Raw genomic sequence first — 16,088 nt, forward strand, 5'->3', positions numbered from 1 at the left:
ACGAGTAAAGATTAATAGATATTACCGACTGATATATTATGATTATGTAATCTAATTATTTATTTTGTCTTTATATCAAAATATTCATTAATACATGAAGTATTACTATTCAGTACCAACATTATTATACCCTAAGTTTTCTGTTATTTAATTTATGCTAACAAGAGAATCATTTGTATAAGTATAATACTTCATTTGACTTGGTATGTTAGCTTTGATTATTTTTAGGTATTGAAAGTTTAACTAGGGGTCACTAAGAACAAGCAGAAAGGCCAATATTTTCACGGTTCAGGTAACCAGAACAAAACATTGAAGAATGGAAAATGACTTATCCAAAGCTTTTGGCCATTTATTTGTCTCATCTTTCACCACTTTATTCCTAGCTTTGTTCAGAGACATTGAGTTTTAGAATACTTTAACTCACCCTTCTTTTTATGTTTCAAAAACCAAAATAACTTTCATTTTAATGTTGTAATAATCTTAAAAGCCTATATACTTTATTTCTCGAATAATATTATATATATTTATTTTAGAAATATAAATATATACATATTTTTATGGGTTATTATAAATAGCACGTTTAGGCTTAACCTTAATTGGCCTGACGTAAGAGGTTAAAGGTAATTAACTTACAGTTATAGCTAGTTTCTGTTCTTTCATTTTAAACATTAGTCTCATGCATTTGGAGTTTGATTTTAATATAAAATTATTATATATTTCATCTTCATTTTCAAAGTCCATTAGAAAATATAGTCATATTTATTGGTGGATCTGACAAGCACGTGAAGGAGATGGTCACGTGATGCTCATCGGACCGTTAAAAAAAGTGAAGTTCAGGTTAAAAGGACCCAGGATCAGGCTCAGGCTCACCCTTTTAACATTGTCATGATGGGTTCCATTCTGCGGCCTTTGTAGAATACTTCCATATCATGAGTAATTGGCTACTGTACTGAGCACCCCCTTCAAAAGTTGCATTGAATTGGCAATCAAAAGAGATAAAAAAAAAAAGCATTTTGGGAAAAGTGCCTTTCCAAGTGTTCATGTTCCTCACTTTAAACTGCTTTTCCTTCCAGTACTACTTTCCAATCATTGTTTGTTTCAACCATCATTCAATGTTTCACATAACATGATCAATGAATTAACAAACAGAATATAGCTTAATACAAATGAAAATGAAAACCCAGCTGGATTAATAAGACATGAATACACATAACATTGAGTTATCTACATTTGGTCGTCAGATTTTCGAACATTTACGCATCAAATAAATCTACTGAGTGTCCAGTTCCACTGCAAATTTTCCGTTAACTTGGACTCGATAGTAAGTGATTAGATTTCTGGTACTATAAAGGCCTGTTACTCATCTGGTAAGGAGAAATCTGTGTTTCTGTATCACCCTGCTATAAAGTTAGATAACAAAGAGATATCTGTACTTAAGTAGCTGTCGTGGTTGGTCAACCACTGATGTGTAGATCTTTGTCAAGTGCATCGAACTCCCATTCGATAATCTCGTCTGAGTTGTCGTCTCTGCTACTCCTCCCAGAACCTGAATCTAATCTCTCCAGTTCTGCAGTCACATCCGACACTTTATCTTTCTTATTTGAGATTTTCTCTTGTTTGTTCTTCTGTGTTTCAGAAAATTGGCTAGAGGAAGGAGATGAATTTTTATCACACAACGGCGATTGTGGTCTTCCAGTTGGAGTCTCAACTCTCAAATTTGGTCTCTCAATGGATTCATATTCCTCTTTTATTTTTGCAAGAGCATCAAATAGCTCTTTGACCCTTTCAATCTCTTTCCTGGATCATGTTCCATTTCAACAAGATCAGGTCAATGTGTTACATAGAAGTGCATGTAAAAGAAGGAAAAAAAAAAAGAAAACACAAAAGTAAAGATTCGGTGCACCTGTAAACGTCTTCATTCGGCATGAAAAACTGCTTCTGCATTGCATCCACTATGCTTAAGGTTTTTATAAACTAGCAGAAAGGGAGGGAAAAAAATAATAAGGTATACTATCTCATAATAATAGGAACAAACAATAGAAATGATTGTGTCAGACCCAATTGCTGCCACTACAAGACAATATAACTCTTTAGGATGATATTTTGGGGGGAAATGGGCATAATACAAATTCATAATCGGAAATTGAATAGGAAAAATAAGCATTTTGATTTTAATCAGGAGGTACACTTCGTAAGAGCGTAAGCAAATGCAGATGAAGATGCACCGTTACCTTTCCTTCTAGATTCAAATATTCCTCTTCAAGAGATTTCCTTGTAATTATTTTTTTTGGACTTTCCTTGTCTCTGCTCAGTGCTATCTCTGACCTGTTATTTAAAAGCAATAAGGATTCTTGATTTAATGGAGCAATAAATAAGGAAAAAACAAAGCATGATACCCTTCATTTAATCGCAATTTCTCAACAAGTTTATGGATATTTGTGATTGAGAGTGCAAGTTGTTCCTGAGTAAACACACAAACCCACCAGAAGAACAAAGATGCCATTTAGAAAAAAAAAAAAAAAAGGAGAATATACACAAAACTTAGAAACAGCAACTCGAGATATAAAATTATAGAGCAATCTTAGCCAGTATACCTTGTAAGCAGAGAGAAGACGAATAACCAGACTCACAAAACGGTCTCCACATTTCACCAAGTCATCACTTGAAACATGTGCATATGTTAAAATCATCAGAAACAAAAAATAAAATAATAAATAAATAAATAAAAATCATGATAGGTTAAGAGGTGAATTTGAGAATGCAAGTGTAAAGCACGAGGCAAGCAATGAGACACTAATCCCATCCATGATGTTTGAGAGACAAGAACTCCATGATATTCGTTACTGAGCAGGACAAAACAGAGACATACTTAACCTGCTTCTCCTTCATATCATTTTGGGCTGTCTGGAGATTCCAGGTGTCTTCCAGAAAGTTAATCCATGTATCGACCACATTTGCCTCTTTTTTACATGAAGAACTTGATCTTGAAAGCTCATCTTCCTATGATAGAACATTTTGTAAACAGATTAGGGATTGCTGATAAAATGAATCCACAGTAGTCTCTAAATATTCTGTGCCAAATAGGGATTATAAACTCTTAACAAACTTAATATAAATAGTTCCTAAAGCAAGAACTAAAGTAAGGATACCTTTGACTTCAAGTGCATTAATATCTCATTGCTAGCATTATCAAACTGCTCTCGTTCTTCCCTGGCATTTCGAAGGCGAGCACGAGAAACAGCCAATGAGGTGCAGACCTATACCAAAAACCATGCTCATGCTGAGATTTTAGCTAGATGAGGATAGGAAAGGAACTAAAAAGACTGATGAAACTTGTCGGACTGATGTGACAAAATATAAAACAGTTCTATTCTCACAAGTGATTCACATTCACACTCACAAAACACAGCTTCAGGTAAATAGCAACAAAAATGACAGAAATGAAATGATAATAAAAACTGAGATTGAAATGAGCAATATCAAATGTTACTAAATCTCATAAAAGTGTTTATGATTTTGACAATAAAGGAAATAAAAATAAGATGGAGATATAATTAAGGACCTTTTTCAATTCACTTTCCAGTTCATCCTTTTTCTTCTCAAACTCTTGAATCTCCACGGCTAACTCCTGGAAAATGCTACGACACGTGTGTTTAATATTTCCAGAGAAAAAAAACTAGATCAGAAAGAAACAACCTTCCTAGTGAGCATGGTGTTAAACATAAATTAAATAAAAAAGCTTTCTCATGATTATCCAAATAAATAGCCCCAAGAAGATTTAACTTTCAATTTTCATTTACTCAAAAAATATATTCTTGAAATGACAACAGATTTGCTTTTTATATTTAGGAAAGATGGGAGAAATTAGTTTAGCACAGGTGTGAAACTTCCCGCCACTTGATTGGAGCTTTAACAAGTCAGAAGAGATGCAAGACTAGCGTATAAGGATGAAAAGTTTCAAGATACCATTGAAAAACAAAGATCTGCCAGTAGAATCTGGCAGTATTTATTGATGCAACCGGATAAATGGAAGAAAGTACACAAGTTGGACAGCTCACTTTCTCAAGTTGGCCAATTTCTTTGGCTTTTGCCAAACGGAAGTTAACTGCTTCTTCTTTCTGAGATCTGATTAGAAAGATGGAGTCAAAGGTAAAAGAATGCAATGTACATAAATAATATGCTGTTAAGGGTCAAGGAGCAATAAAAAGAAAATCAAAGGATTAAATGAATATAAAGAAAAATACATAGCATAAGTGACATCTTCGTTCCTTTCTTTTATTTTTATTTGTTTAAATTAACTTCATCTGAGATAATGTTATTGTGGTAACTATACATCTAAAAATTTGTCAACTATGAGTTAAAAATGGTTAGGAATTGCACTTTATATGTCATGATCTAAAAGAACCGGATTTAGGTAACCAATAAATTAATTAATTTCTCAAGCTCACTATTAAAATAACATTCATATTCAAGAAAAATAAACATTTCTTATCCAGATAACAAATGACCACTCTAACTACATATGAAATCTCAATATATAAGCCTGTGAGCAGCCACCTAGACACAAACAAGCATACAAGCTTGATCACGAGAACTCCTATGACCACACACAAGTTTTACAAACATAGAAATTGAAAACTGGATTCCCATATTTTTTTTCTCATTTGTTCTATGCACAGTCCACACACACATACACAGGCAATGTCAATTATAAGTACAAGCACATACAAGGGTATACACGCAAAAGCACTTCTGAGATAGTTTAATAGAACCTGTGGTCTAAAATGCGCCTTTCAGCTTGTGAAGTTGAGTTAGCAAGTGATTCCACAAATATTTTTAACTTATGAACCTACAAGATAGACAGATCACAGATCGTTATTGACAAAACTAGGAGCAGATTAGGTGCATTAGGCATGAAGTAAACAAACGGAAGATCAAGAGTAGCCATTTCCAGCTGCCACAAACAAAAACTTTTGATGGATAGATAGCTTGTAGAATAACTTAATGGCAAAATAAAGAGAACAGAATCATAATGTTTATTTTATTAGTTTGTGTAGAGATGGCCCAATATTATGCTTGAATGAACTTGTTTACCCCAAAATAAATTTAAAAAATACTATGTTTGAAAGAAAGATGTGTATGTGCATGCATGTTTCAACATTACCCTTTTTAAACCTAATAATATCATATACTTGGATAATTAGTTTAGGTTCGGTAGGAAGGATCTTTCAGTCAAATTTGACAATCATATATTTCAACCATACAAATAAGATGAAGCTTGATTGATTCATTGAAGAATATATGACATATGTGCGAAGTCATGTTTGGAACATATGACATATACAACTTCTAAATTACAGTTTAGAAGTCGAGTTTAAAAGAGAAGAAGCCTGATGCTTTATTTCTGGACTATTCCTCCTAAGCAAAAGTAACCATGCTATTTGGCTCAGAAAAAATTCAACCTAATCCTAACATCAGATTGGTCACTCACTTCAGAAACACCTTGGTCCTTTCTCAACCCAATATGAGAATGGCGAACCGGTCAATGTCATGGTCACCCAAATTTGGTTGATGTTTCACTGGATACAAATTTTACTCTTATAAACAAACAATGAACATCTTCAGGAGGAAAACTTTGAAAATAAAAATAAATAAATAAAATTACAGGTATCAAGAAACTCAAACCTTTTCAGCATGAAATTCTGGAGAATCCCCATTGCTCAAAGACTTCTTCTTTACCAATAGTTCTTCCAACTTGGAACACAGTTGAATTTGCCCAAGAGCTTCTTTTAGATCCTGCAGGAAATGCAAAGCATCATGTTCAGTTATGCAAAGTAGATTCTGACCTGGAAGCTGTCTTATCTCCCCTAGAAGCATAAAACTGAATAGAAGTGGTAAAACCCATTAGTATAGTGACAGATATATATGATCAAAATAGTTGAAATGAGCCACAGAAATAGGATAAGTTGCTTTGTTTTCATGGTTTTAAATGAATTTGGGATGTCACTGCAATAGAACTCTAGATAAAGAGTAGCTACCAGATTAGCTACTAGATATATTTATGTCTATATAACTGAGCATCCATGATTAGTTGAATCAACCTTACCTCTTCTGATAATTTATCATCACCTTCATTCGATTGTTGCTGAATTGGCTTTATTTTATCAAGTTTTTCCTTTATACTGGATGCTTCAGCATCTATTCTGAGAGCACAGAGCCAAAACAAGTAAAGGGAAAGAATTAAATTTTCATTCTTTATCATCGTGTGCAAATAAAAACATTCATCAGTTTTCAATTGAGCAACGTCAGAAACCAATAGCTCAAGTGCAGGAAAGACCACTCATCAGCATTACATGTTGCAGACTGACAAAAATGCCAATGAAATTTAAACTTGAAAATTTTAAGCTAGAAGAAATGTGTAATCATGTAGATTATCCTCAACCACCTTGATAGATCAGCATTGATCTTCAGGCCTGCAATTGCACCTTGAGCATATCGGAGTAACTCTTCTCGTTTTACCTGAAGTGTGAAAAGGGGGCCGTAAGTTTACTTGTATATATTGTTTCCAACAATGAAGCCCCAATATTAACACTCGGTATGTTTTGGATCACACAGGGTCATGTTATTATGACCTATTCTAAAACAAAAGGTAGACAGCATCTGAAACAAAATGCTTGCATGTTCCTCCCAATTTCAATATTTTTAAGAGTAGAATTAACAGTAAGTTTTCACTGAAATTTGCACATGTATGCCAAAGGCACATGGTAGATGACCTTACCAGAACTTCATCCTTGTACTTTGAGAATGCTGTTGCTAGATCCCATATGCTACTCATTACTGCATTGTGAACTTCCTTTCCTCCTGCAAGACAAAGCCTGTATATAACCAAACCAAAACAGATTTATGTGGAATTCAAAAGATATGAAGCTGGTAGCACTAAATCGTTAAAAATATGTTCATAATAATTAAATAAGCCAAAAAGACAACTTCAAGATCACCAACAAAACTGTAATTAGACATTAAAAAACTAGAAGAGTGAGAAAATTCACCCAAATATCTCCAATAATAGTGAAACCTCCTCCTCAGCTGGTTCTTCAAGAATCTGAATCATACAAAAGTATAAACCTGCGGTTAAACTCAATGGATCAGCAAATACAAAGCCCAAGTAAATACTTGAAATAAAGACATTATACTTAAAGGTAATAGTGAGTATGGCAATGATATGGCTTTCTGTGATCAATCCCAAATTTTGCCAAATAAGTAATTAGAGCTCAAGTACAGTAGAACCCACTCAAATTTAAAAAAAAAAAGGAAAAAGAAAATCTATATATATATATATATATATATATATATATATATATATATTATATAAATAGAATGGTATGTAAAAACACAACATACATTCTTCTTATCACTATTAAATGAAAAAATCTGTGAAAATGATATGAAACAAGAGTAATGCAATCAAATGGAAAATTGAATCAAACAAGAATTATACAAGCCTTTCTTGAGTTTGAAGTTAGCAATGATAATTTATCAAATACAAAATGATGTGAAACAAGAGTAAAAGTCTGTCTAAATACAGATTGTTCGTTTGTTCTAAAATTTCTTAACAAAGGTCAAGATTTAAAAACTTGCATTTTTTAGTTATGAAGTTCAAACACTAGCTCATGGTATCATCCAAGAACACAAAGTAAATCATTAGTCAACCTTTGGTCTCCTTGCCAAAATGATCAAAATTTGCCTCCTTATTAATCTCAAACAATCGCCAAACATTCAATCATCAAGATAGAGGAAATATGTCACTGTCATCTTGACACTGAATACAAAATTTTACTTGGCTTACCATAGACATTATTATGCCTTCAAGAGCTTGACTGTAAAGGAAAACATCACGAAAATTCCTCGGCTCACAATCCATATCAGGGTCCGCATAATAAACCTGCTCAATTTACACAAAATTATTAATCATCAAAACACCACCAACAATTTAGAAAAACATGTAAAACAAATAAATAACTGACCAAAGTAGGTTTCCGAGAAGAATCTATGGCCTCATCAGAATTGAGCTGGTCTTTGGAATCTTTGGAAAGACCAAATGCGGTTAATCTGTCGATTTCTTTTAAGGCAACCAACCATCTTCTTAACATCTGAACTCTCTCTATTCCTTTACACGACACCGAAACTTCTTCCAGTCTTTTCACCGTCTGTCTAAAGCTTTTCAAACTCCTAGAGGCCTAACTCGCAAAAAAAACAATTCAAAACTTCAAAAACAGGCTGAAAAATCTATTAAGTTGATAACATAAGATAGAGAATGTCAAGAGTGAAATTACAATGCGGTCCTGGATAAGTTTGGCGCCTCCAGTGACGGCATTTCCAGCTTGTTGAACCACGGCATCGGCAACGCTCCAAACGTTGCGTCTGATGTTTCCGTTTCCGCCGGCTATGACGGCTCTATTCACCGCGATTTTTAGCCAAGACATTTCAGAAAATAGATATTAAATGTTAATTTTGTTTCTGTTCTTGTTCTTGCTCATCTGTTTGCTTATAAAAACGAAAATGGAAATCAATTCATGAGCTGCTGTGATGATTAGCATTTTAAAAATTTATGAGAAAAAATCGATATAGTCACGCTTGAGCGCGCTGTTTTCTGGTTTTAGCACGAGTCATATGCCTTCGGTTTCGCGTTGCCGTCTTCAATCACGTGATCATTTTTTTCAGCTCGTCTAGTTGATGCTTTACCACGTGACTTGTTGACCTTTGTTATTTTAAATTTCATTTTTTATTTTTTTGTTTTTCGTTATTGTTGTTTTCTGGGTTGCTTTATCTGGCCCGAACTGTAAAAAAAAAAGGTCCGGCCCGTCTCTCCTTCTAAGCGGTGTTAATGGATTCATGTTAACGGGCTTGGCCCCTTCACTCCAACTAATTTACTGTTTGGTTGAGGAATTTCTATGTTTTTTTAAATAAAAATATATTATTATTAATTAAATTGAATATTACCAAAAAATAATAAGGAAACCAAGCTTTTCCATTTGGCATCTCTTAGCACAAGAGGCCTAAGCACATTGATAGTTAGAATTTAGTCAAGGTGGAAATTTTTTAGCCGGAGTTTTAAACTAAGGTTAAAATATTTTATGTAATTAATTAAATTAACTATTTGGGTGGAGGTTATAGATTTTAGCCAACACTTTGGAGATTATAAGAATAGAATCACTAGAATAATGTTAAGGTATGAATTTTGGAATTTGAATAAATGAATATTATGTTTTCTTATGGAGAAAATTATTTCAATATTAATAGGAAACTGATTTAGAATGGATTATCTTATATTTTTGGCCAAAAAAAAAAGGATTTGGCATGGAAATAGGGAAAAGTCTATAGCTACGTGTCATTTGCCCAATTGACGTGATCACATTTATTAGGCAAATCACACCTACTGTTGGGATATTTTTACGAAGGGCATTAAATGACATTGTTTGGTAAACATTTTTAGGGAATTTCATGAAATTATGGTACGTGAGCTGACAGTACGTGACATTTTCCAAAGGCATATTAGGGGTTAAGTGACATTGTAGCGGGTGCTACCGTGAGTTAATTGATAATTTACAATAGGTGCTAAGGGTTTTTGACCAATCATCTTCATCTGGAAAAAAAATTAATAGCCAGAGAGGCTGTTAATATGTTAAACATTCTACGGCCTTGACTCTGGAAATTACTGGTGTCAGTGATCATGTGCAGGGAGGGAAGTTTTATTGTGAATGAGAGCTTTAGATTCATTGACTATCTTACAGTCTGAGATGAAGTATACAAATCATAAAGCCGTCACAATGTAACATAAATGGGCCAATCACTATTATCAAATTCATATCCGTGTGAAGATTGTGCACAGGAAGAATCTCAGTATGATCTGCATTTCGCAAGCGATTTCCAGCAACCAATCGGCATCTTCATTCGCCATTGTACAAATTGATTTCCGGCAACTGACCCCAAAATGAATTGACTAAATCTCAATATCAGGCAATGGAACTTTCCAAAAGTTCCATGAGTTATAATCTTCCTGCAGAGTTAAAAAAAGCAGTATTATAAACAAATAACAAACAACATATTCCATTGCTATGTTGCCTTCTTTTTCAACCTTCATGAATCATACCTGCTCAAGCAAAGAGGCCGGGGGAAACATGTCATTGGCAAGCTTATGTAAAGATGTGTATGACTTAACATCAATGCGATGACTATTGGCCACTTCGCCCTGTTAATTCAAGTGAATTAGTAGAACCATGAAGAACAGGAAGAAAAATAACTGGTAGATATTAGAAAACTTTGCACCTTAGGGTTAATGATAAAAATTTTCCCCTTTGGGATGCCAATTTTCTTGTAACTGAGTTCATCAGTATCTCTATTACCAAACCCCGCATAAAAGGGATTGTAGTCAGATGGGAAGAGTTTTTTAATATCCTGCAAGGAATGGATTTGAGGGTTAGCAAGTGTGAGAAGTTAGAAACAAGGATTTGGAGAGCTGCTATCAGCTTCAACTTAATGGGATCTGATTGGATGGTATTTACCTCTAGACAAGCAATCTTAAATTCATGAGGGGCTCTTCTTATCACTGCCATTAGTCATACACAAGGCGAAAAGAAATCAGCGATGGGAGTGAAAAGTCATTTGAAGAAAAAAAGTAACAAAGGATAAAAGATAGCCAGCATATTAGGCATGCACAAAATGCAAATTAAGGAAATTAGAAGAAAATATCAGTTGCAAATTACTAAGAAAACCATATTCTTCAAAAAAGGTCGATGATGCAGTGATGAATATCTATTGCCTCTGTATGGTAATGGCAAACCAAGACAACATGCATATCAAGGAAACACACACAAACATTGTATATCAAAGCTGTGAAATACTGAAACTCAAATTATGAAGTTATCTATTCATGTGGCCTTGGAATTGGTTATGAAAGATGCTTCATAGTAGTAAGAATTTTCAAATAGAATCATGATATCACTAGAAAGAAAACAATTGGCATCAGAAAAGATACAGCTAAAGCCTAAGGCAGTTAGTTCAATTCATCAAATAAATTTTCAAAAGGAGAAGACCTCACCTTCACGGTACAATGATGGAAATAGTCCATCTGGTGAAATAACAACAGGTCCACTGGGTAAAGCCTTTCCATCCTGCAAGAATAGACAAGATCATATCAGCTTTTGCTATCCTCTCAACATAGTAAGCACAACCTAACAGTGCAAGCCCAGCACAAACCACAAAGCAAAACAAACTGAGCCAGTAGGAAAACCACCAACAATAGTGGCCCAACATATTACTTAGGGCATAGATAAGCCAAAAGTACTTTTCTCAAGATGAATTAAACACAACTATTTAATAGACCTAAGTGGTTGGACCATGGTTGACCCTACCACATTAAAAATTTCTAATTTCAGAGCCAATCATCTCACGAAAAAACTAGCCCATCTTACTTACTCTAACTTTGACTCTTAATGATTATAGTTACTATTGCAAACAAATAAACACAATTACTCATAGTAGTAGATGCAAATGTCAGAAACTGGGTCATTTAAGTACCTGCTTCAGATTCAGCAAAAAGCTTCTGGTTAGGTATGCCTGAACAATAGCACGTGCACTCAGAAATAGTAGCTGATATCCATTTTCCTGTAATATGCATAATATTTACCACTCAATGTCAATCAACCAATATCAATCCATTCTGTTCCAGATACATTAATGCCTCTCAGATTTCTTTCTATTTCATGAAATAAGGCAGATCAGAGAAGAGACAAACCTTGATAGCTGAAAAAAGTTTTGCTACACCAGATTGAGTCCAATCCCTTCCAACCAAAGGCATAAACTGGCCTAAAACATCTGACCTGAAAGAAAATGCACCAACATGATGCACAATTCATAATAAACAATACTTGACTGGGATACAAAACATTGATCATCTCAAGGCCTGCATGAGAATGCTTATGCAGTTGAAACAATAATTGCTATAATGATCAAACAAGCAACCTGGTTTTAAAAACTAAGAAATAAGAATAACTCCAGAAAAAGACACTTTTCATCTACAACAGAAAACAGCAATGCACCAGGATAATAATTCAGTCAGTTAATCACTTGTCAAAGTTTCAGCATGAACTGGGAGGTTCTACCTTATGAAGAAAATTTTCATTGAAAAAGAGATCAACAACATGGAAGTTTCGACAACTTCAATACTTACATGACAACTTAAGGTATTAAGACTACACTAATGAACATTCATAATATTATGATTTCAAATGCATTGCTAATTACCCATGCTGCCAGCAAATTTTACAAGTATTTGCATATAACAACCTTTCTGTCAAATGCTTTGACCAATGACTGAAAATAGTAAGGAAAGATAAAATACAGGAGAAAAAATGTAAGTGGTGAATACAGCAGACATAGGCTGTTAATTAAAACCCAGTTTAACTCACAAATGGAGACATAACATGTTTTGGCCAAGGGATGACAACAACCTAGATGATCAAACATCAAACAAGAGTAATCGACCTATCTCATTTCATTTTGGTTTCCTTGGAATGAAAACTTTAATGTATGTGCACACACTTGATAACTCCAATGAATTGTTCTACTCAGTAAATTTAATCATTTGTACAAATAATTTCTGATCTCTTAATTTGTACATACACAAAGTACAGCAAAATCTCTAGCATAATAGTTACAAATTTATAACTTTGTAAAAGAAAAGCATGTATGGATTAAAATTTATTAAGTAACAACTGTATCCTCCTCATTGACTAAGAAACTTGTGGCAAGTAAGACACTAGAATTCGGAAGATTATTCAATGAAGAAATTAGATGGCTTACTTGGTAATTGTTCCATCAACATCTGAAATTACAATTCGAGCATTCCACTTCCACAAGTAAATATGAGCATTAACCTGTTCATTACTAATGTGAATCAGCAGCGACTATAAATAAATAAATAAAAAAAACTCTGTAACCAATAATCCTCATCTGGAAAAGAAATTAATAATAGATAGTGGGCAGACCTGTTGTGTTCCCAGAACTCTGGTAGAAAAACTGAAAGTAATCATATTTTGACCATCTTTTAAGTTCAAAGATGCTATCTGCTCATTAGTGGGAAGATTTGTCCTAATAAATTGTTTGTTAGGACCCTCAACATTGCCATCAGATGTTGGAGCATCTTCTAAGTTCAGTGAACCAGATTCAGTATCGACAAATACCTCCTCGCTTGATGCATTACTGCTGGTGTGCTCAAGTGTTTTGACTCTTCTAAATGGATTAGGCCAGAGCCTCCACCTGCGACCAGAAGGAGTAGATGTAATTCCAGATTCATCATCCTTAGACTTCTGTGTATCCTCCTGTTCCACCGGAACTGTGTCCTTTGGGTCAACAGGTAATTCTATGCCAAATGCAGCCATTCCAAGAACAAAAGGAGCAGCTTTTTCCCACAATAAGTACCTCTCTCTAAATCTGACAACTAAGTTTCCATTCTTAGTAATTGAAGCTGCATTGCTTCTGAATTCATCTTCTGATATGCGATGTGAATCAAAGGCTTCAGCTGCAGGATCCAAGCCCATCCCTGCATGCAGTTCATTCCCACAGAGTGATATCTCAAACCCTGCTATTATAAGATGAATGAAAGAAAATAAGTAATCAACAAGAATCAGTCAGTGGTACAAGTTTTCATTATTACAAATTAAAGCCAATAGGAGGTCCTTACTTATGCCTGATAAATTTTCTTCACCAGAAGTTGTGCTTTTACAGCATTCATCTGTGGGCACAGGTATTCCAGAATAATTGTCTATTCCTTCGACAGCTTCTGATTTACCAAATTGTTCATCAATCCGCTCTGGGTCAGTAACAACAGGATCAATAGATTCACTTGAGTGATCAATTCTCCCTGAATCCACTGCCACGTTCTCAGCTAGATTTCCTTCCACCTGTAGATTTGGAGACCTGCTGTTGGCAGGAGAATCAGATATGGATGGGGGGGAAATTTTACATGCATCTTCAGTTTCATTACCAATTAAATGATTTTCAAGAAATTGATCCTGAGAACTCTGAACCTCCAATGATGTGTCCATCTCTTCTGTAAAAGCCATATCAGCTGTAGATGAATTCAATTTGCTAATATAATCATCAGCCCATGTATTATCACTTGAACTACACTCCCCATTGCCCTCACAAACGTCAGCCCCATCAGCTGGGCCCAAATGAGATTGAGGTGCACTTAGTTGCACATTCTCAGTAGACTGTTCTGATGCCAACACGGGAGCCGTCAGTACGTGGCCATCAACACTAAACAAGATAACTTCTGAATCTGAGCCCTGTGATTCCCGATAATTCTCACCATCTAAACTCTCATACTGATTAGATCCATAATCTGATAACTCAGCTGAACCTTCCAAAGAGGATTGCTCCTCTTGAAATTCATAAAACCCTCGATCCCCATCAGATTCTGCTCTCTGAAGTCTATCTGCAGCAGAGGAATCACGCTCATCTCGCAATAGAGTCACCCCAGAATCAGATACACTATGTTCAAGTCTACAAACCTCAATTCTATTATCAATTTTACCATCAAGAAAACCATTGCCATTAGAATTAGCTTCTATGTTTCCATCTGCCTCACTACTTTTACCAGAATCAACCTCCCTAGTAAAATATGCTTCCCCAGAATTATCAAGATACATACGAAAATTAGCTTCAACACCATTGACACTTATGCGGACAAACTTCTCAGCTCCTTTCAGAACACCCTGAAATTTACCAAACCGCACATACCAAGGTGTGCTTTGAAAAGTCCCATCTTGCTGCTGAACTACAATCACATCAACAGCACCACCAAAGGGATGAAACGGGGTGAACAGGTTCCCAACTTTTCCCACCACATTCATTTCATTGATCTACTAAGAACCTCTCAAAATTTTACAAAAATGAACTATACCCTATTCAAATTCACAGACTAATCTTTGTTTCCAATCAAATAATCCCCAAAAAGAATTCTTACCCAATACTTCAACTCAAGAGATAATTATTATGTTTGAACCTGCATTTCAATTTAGAAATCAAGAATAAATAGACATAAACAAGTAAACAAAAGCCACAAGAAAATAAACCTTGGAAAATTACAGCCGCCATTTCACACCCAACCAATCAAACACAGGTACAATTAACAAGCTTGGAAAGTTGGAACATTTATAAAGTACAAAAGACAATATAAAAATTCCATTCGAGACTTTTACCAGATTTTCTGCGCAATCAAACAATCGATAAAGCCGATGACGGAAGTGTTCTAGCAGCTCAAAAAATCGAAGACTTATGCGTCTATCTCTATCCCTTCTTCAAAGTCACGGTAATTGTGTTGAATTTTCAACTATGTTTCTGTTTCTTGTGTTACAAATTCTGGGAAGTTAAAGATTCTTGGAGGCTTCGAAATTTGAAGTACCAAGGGCTGTTTGGATAATAAAGAAAAAAAAAAAAAACCAGGGTCATAAACAGATGCCACTCATGCCTGACAATTAATTGTTATTTATTTGAAGAGAATGGACAAGAAGTTTCGTAGATGGCATGAAATTACAAGAATACCTTAGAGGTAATATGAAAATATCGATTTTCTGTTGGGTTTTTACGGGATTTCATGAAACTTAGATGTCTTTCTGGTTCCCATGGACGAATCGTGGCATCACCAAGTTGTGCTCCTGTCTTGAAGAAAAGAAAATTTAATTAATGAGAGTTCTGCAAAAATCACAGAAAAGCCCCTGTTCTCTCTGTACCTTCTATCTATCCCTGATTTAAGCCAATAGTAACGCTTCTTTCTTATACGAGGCATTCAGAAAAAACCACGTATTGTATTGAATCCATCATCAAACCTAAAGGTAGGTAATAATTTATTTTTATATGGTTTTTTTATTTTTAATTTATATTTTAATATCTTATTGATATAATTAATTAAATATTTAAAACTATATAAACATAATCTCATGATTAAAGATTAATCCAGATTCTATTAATTAAATTTTTATTTAATTAGTTGTTCAAAGATACAAAACATGACATCGGCGACAACA

The 16,088-nt window shown here is 34.5% G+C and overlaps 2 protein-coding genes across 5 annotated transcripts; both read right to left on the reverse strand.

Annotated features, from left to right (window-relative positions):
* Positions 1–1,167: 1,167 nt before the first annotated feature.
* Positions 1,168–8,625, reverse strand: LOC123215699 (polyamine-modulated factor 1-binding protein 1-like). Of its 2 annotated transcripts, XM_044635905.1 has the most exons (18): positions 8,334–8,625; positions 8,025–8,237; positions 7,847–7,942; positions 7,050–7,102; positions 6,779–6,875; positions 6,446–6,519; positions 6,107–6,203; positions 5,686–5,796; positions 4,773–4,849; positions 4,059–4,125; positions 3,563–3,628; positions 3,150–3,257; positions 2,870–3,000; positions 2,595–2,661; positions 2,397–2,461; positions 2,232–2,325; positions 1,904–1,974; positions 1,168–1,797 (listed from the first exon to the last, which is right to left on the reverse strand). In XM_044635905.1, the coding sequence occupies exons 1-18, from the start codon at positions 8,481–8,483 to the stop codon at positions 1,455–1,457; spliced, it is 1,980 nt and encodes a 659-aa protein (XP_044491840.1). In that variant the 5' UTR covers positions 8,484–8,625; the 3' UTR covers positions 1,168–1,454. The 2 variants fall into 2 exon arrangements, with proteins under 2 accessions (XP_044491840.1, XP_044491849.1); XM_044635914.1 differs by lacking the exons at positions 2,397–2,461; positions 2,595–2,661.
* Positions 8,626–9,747: 1,122 nt separating this feature from the next.
* On the reverse strand, positions 9,748–15,764 carry LOC123225837 (phosphatidate phosphatase PAH1-like). Of its 3 annotated transcripts, XM_044650146.1 has the most exons (12): positions 15,607–15,763; positions 15,264–15,472; positions 13,742–15,067; positions 13,047–13,642; positions 12,862–12,935; positions 11,795–11,879; positions 11,578–11,664; positions 11,099–11,171; positions 10,563–10,606; positions 10,327–10,455; positions 10,151–10,249; positions 9,748–10,057 (listed from the first exon to the last, which is right to left on the reverse strand). In XM_044650146.1, the coding sequence occupies exons 3-12, from the start codon at positions 14,913–14,915 to the stop codon at positions 10,001–10,003; spliced, it is 2,418 nt and encodes an 805-aa protein (XP_044506081.1). In that variant the 5' UTR covers positions 14,916–15,067; positions 15,264–15,472; positions 15,607–15,763; the 3' UTR covers positions 9,748–10,000. The 3 variants fall into 3 exon arrangements, with proteins under 3 accessions (XP_044506081.1, XP_044506074.1, XP_044506090.1); XM_044650139.1 differs by having other exon boundaries at positions 15,264–15,764; XM_044650155.1 differs by having other exon boundaries at positions 13,047–13,639; positions 15,264–15,760.
* Between the last annotated feature and the right edge of the window lie 324 nt (positions 15,765–16,088).

Source organism: Mangifera indica, chromosome 1, assembly GCF_011075055.1.
Source record: "Mangifera indica cultivar Alphonso chromosome 1, CATAS_Mindica_2.1, whole genome shotgun sequence".
In the NCBI taxonomy this organism is placed as follows: Eukaryota; Viridiplantae; Streptophyta; class Magnoliopsida; order Sapindales; family Anacardiaceae; genus Mangifera; species Mangifera indica.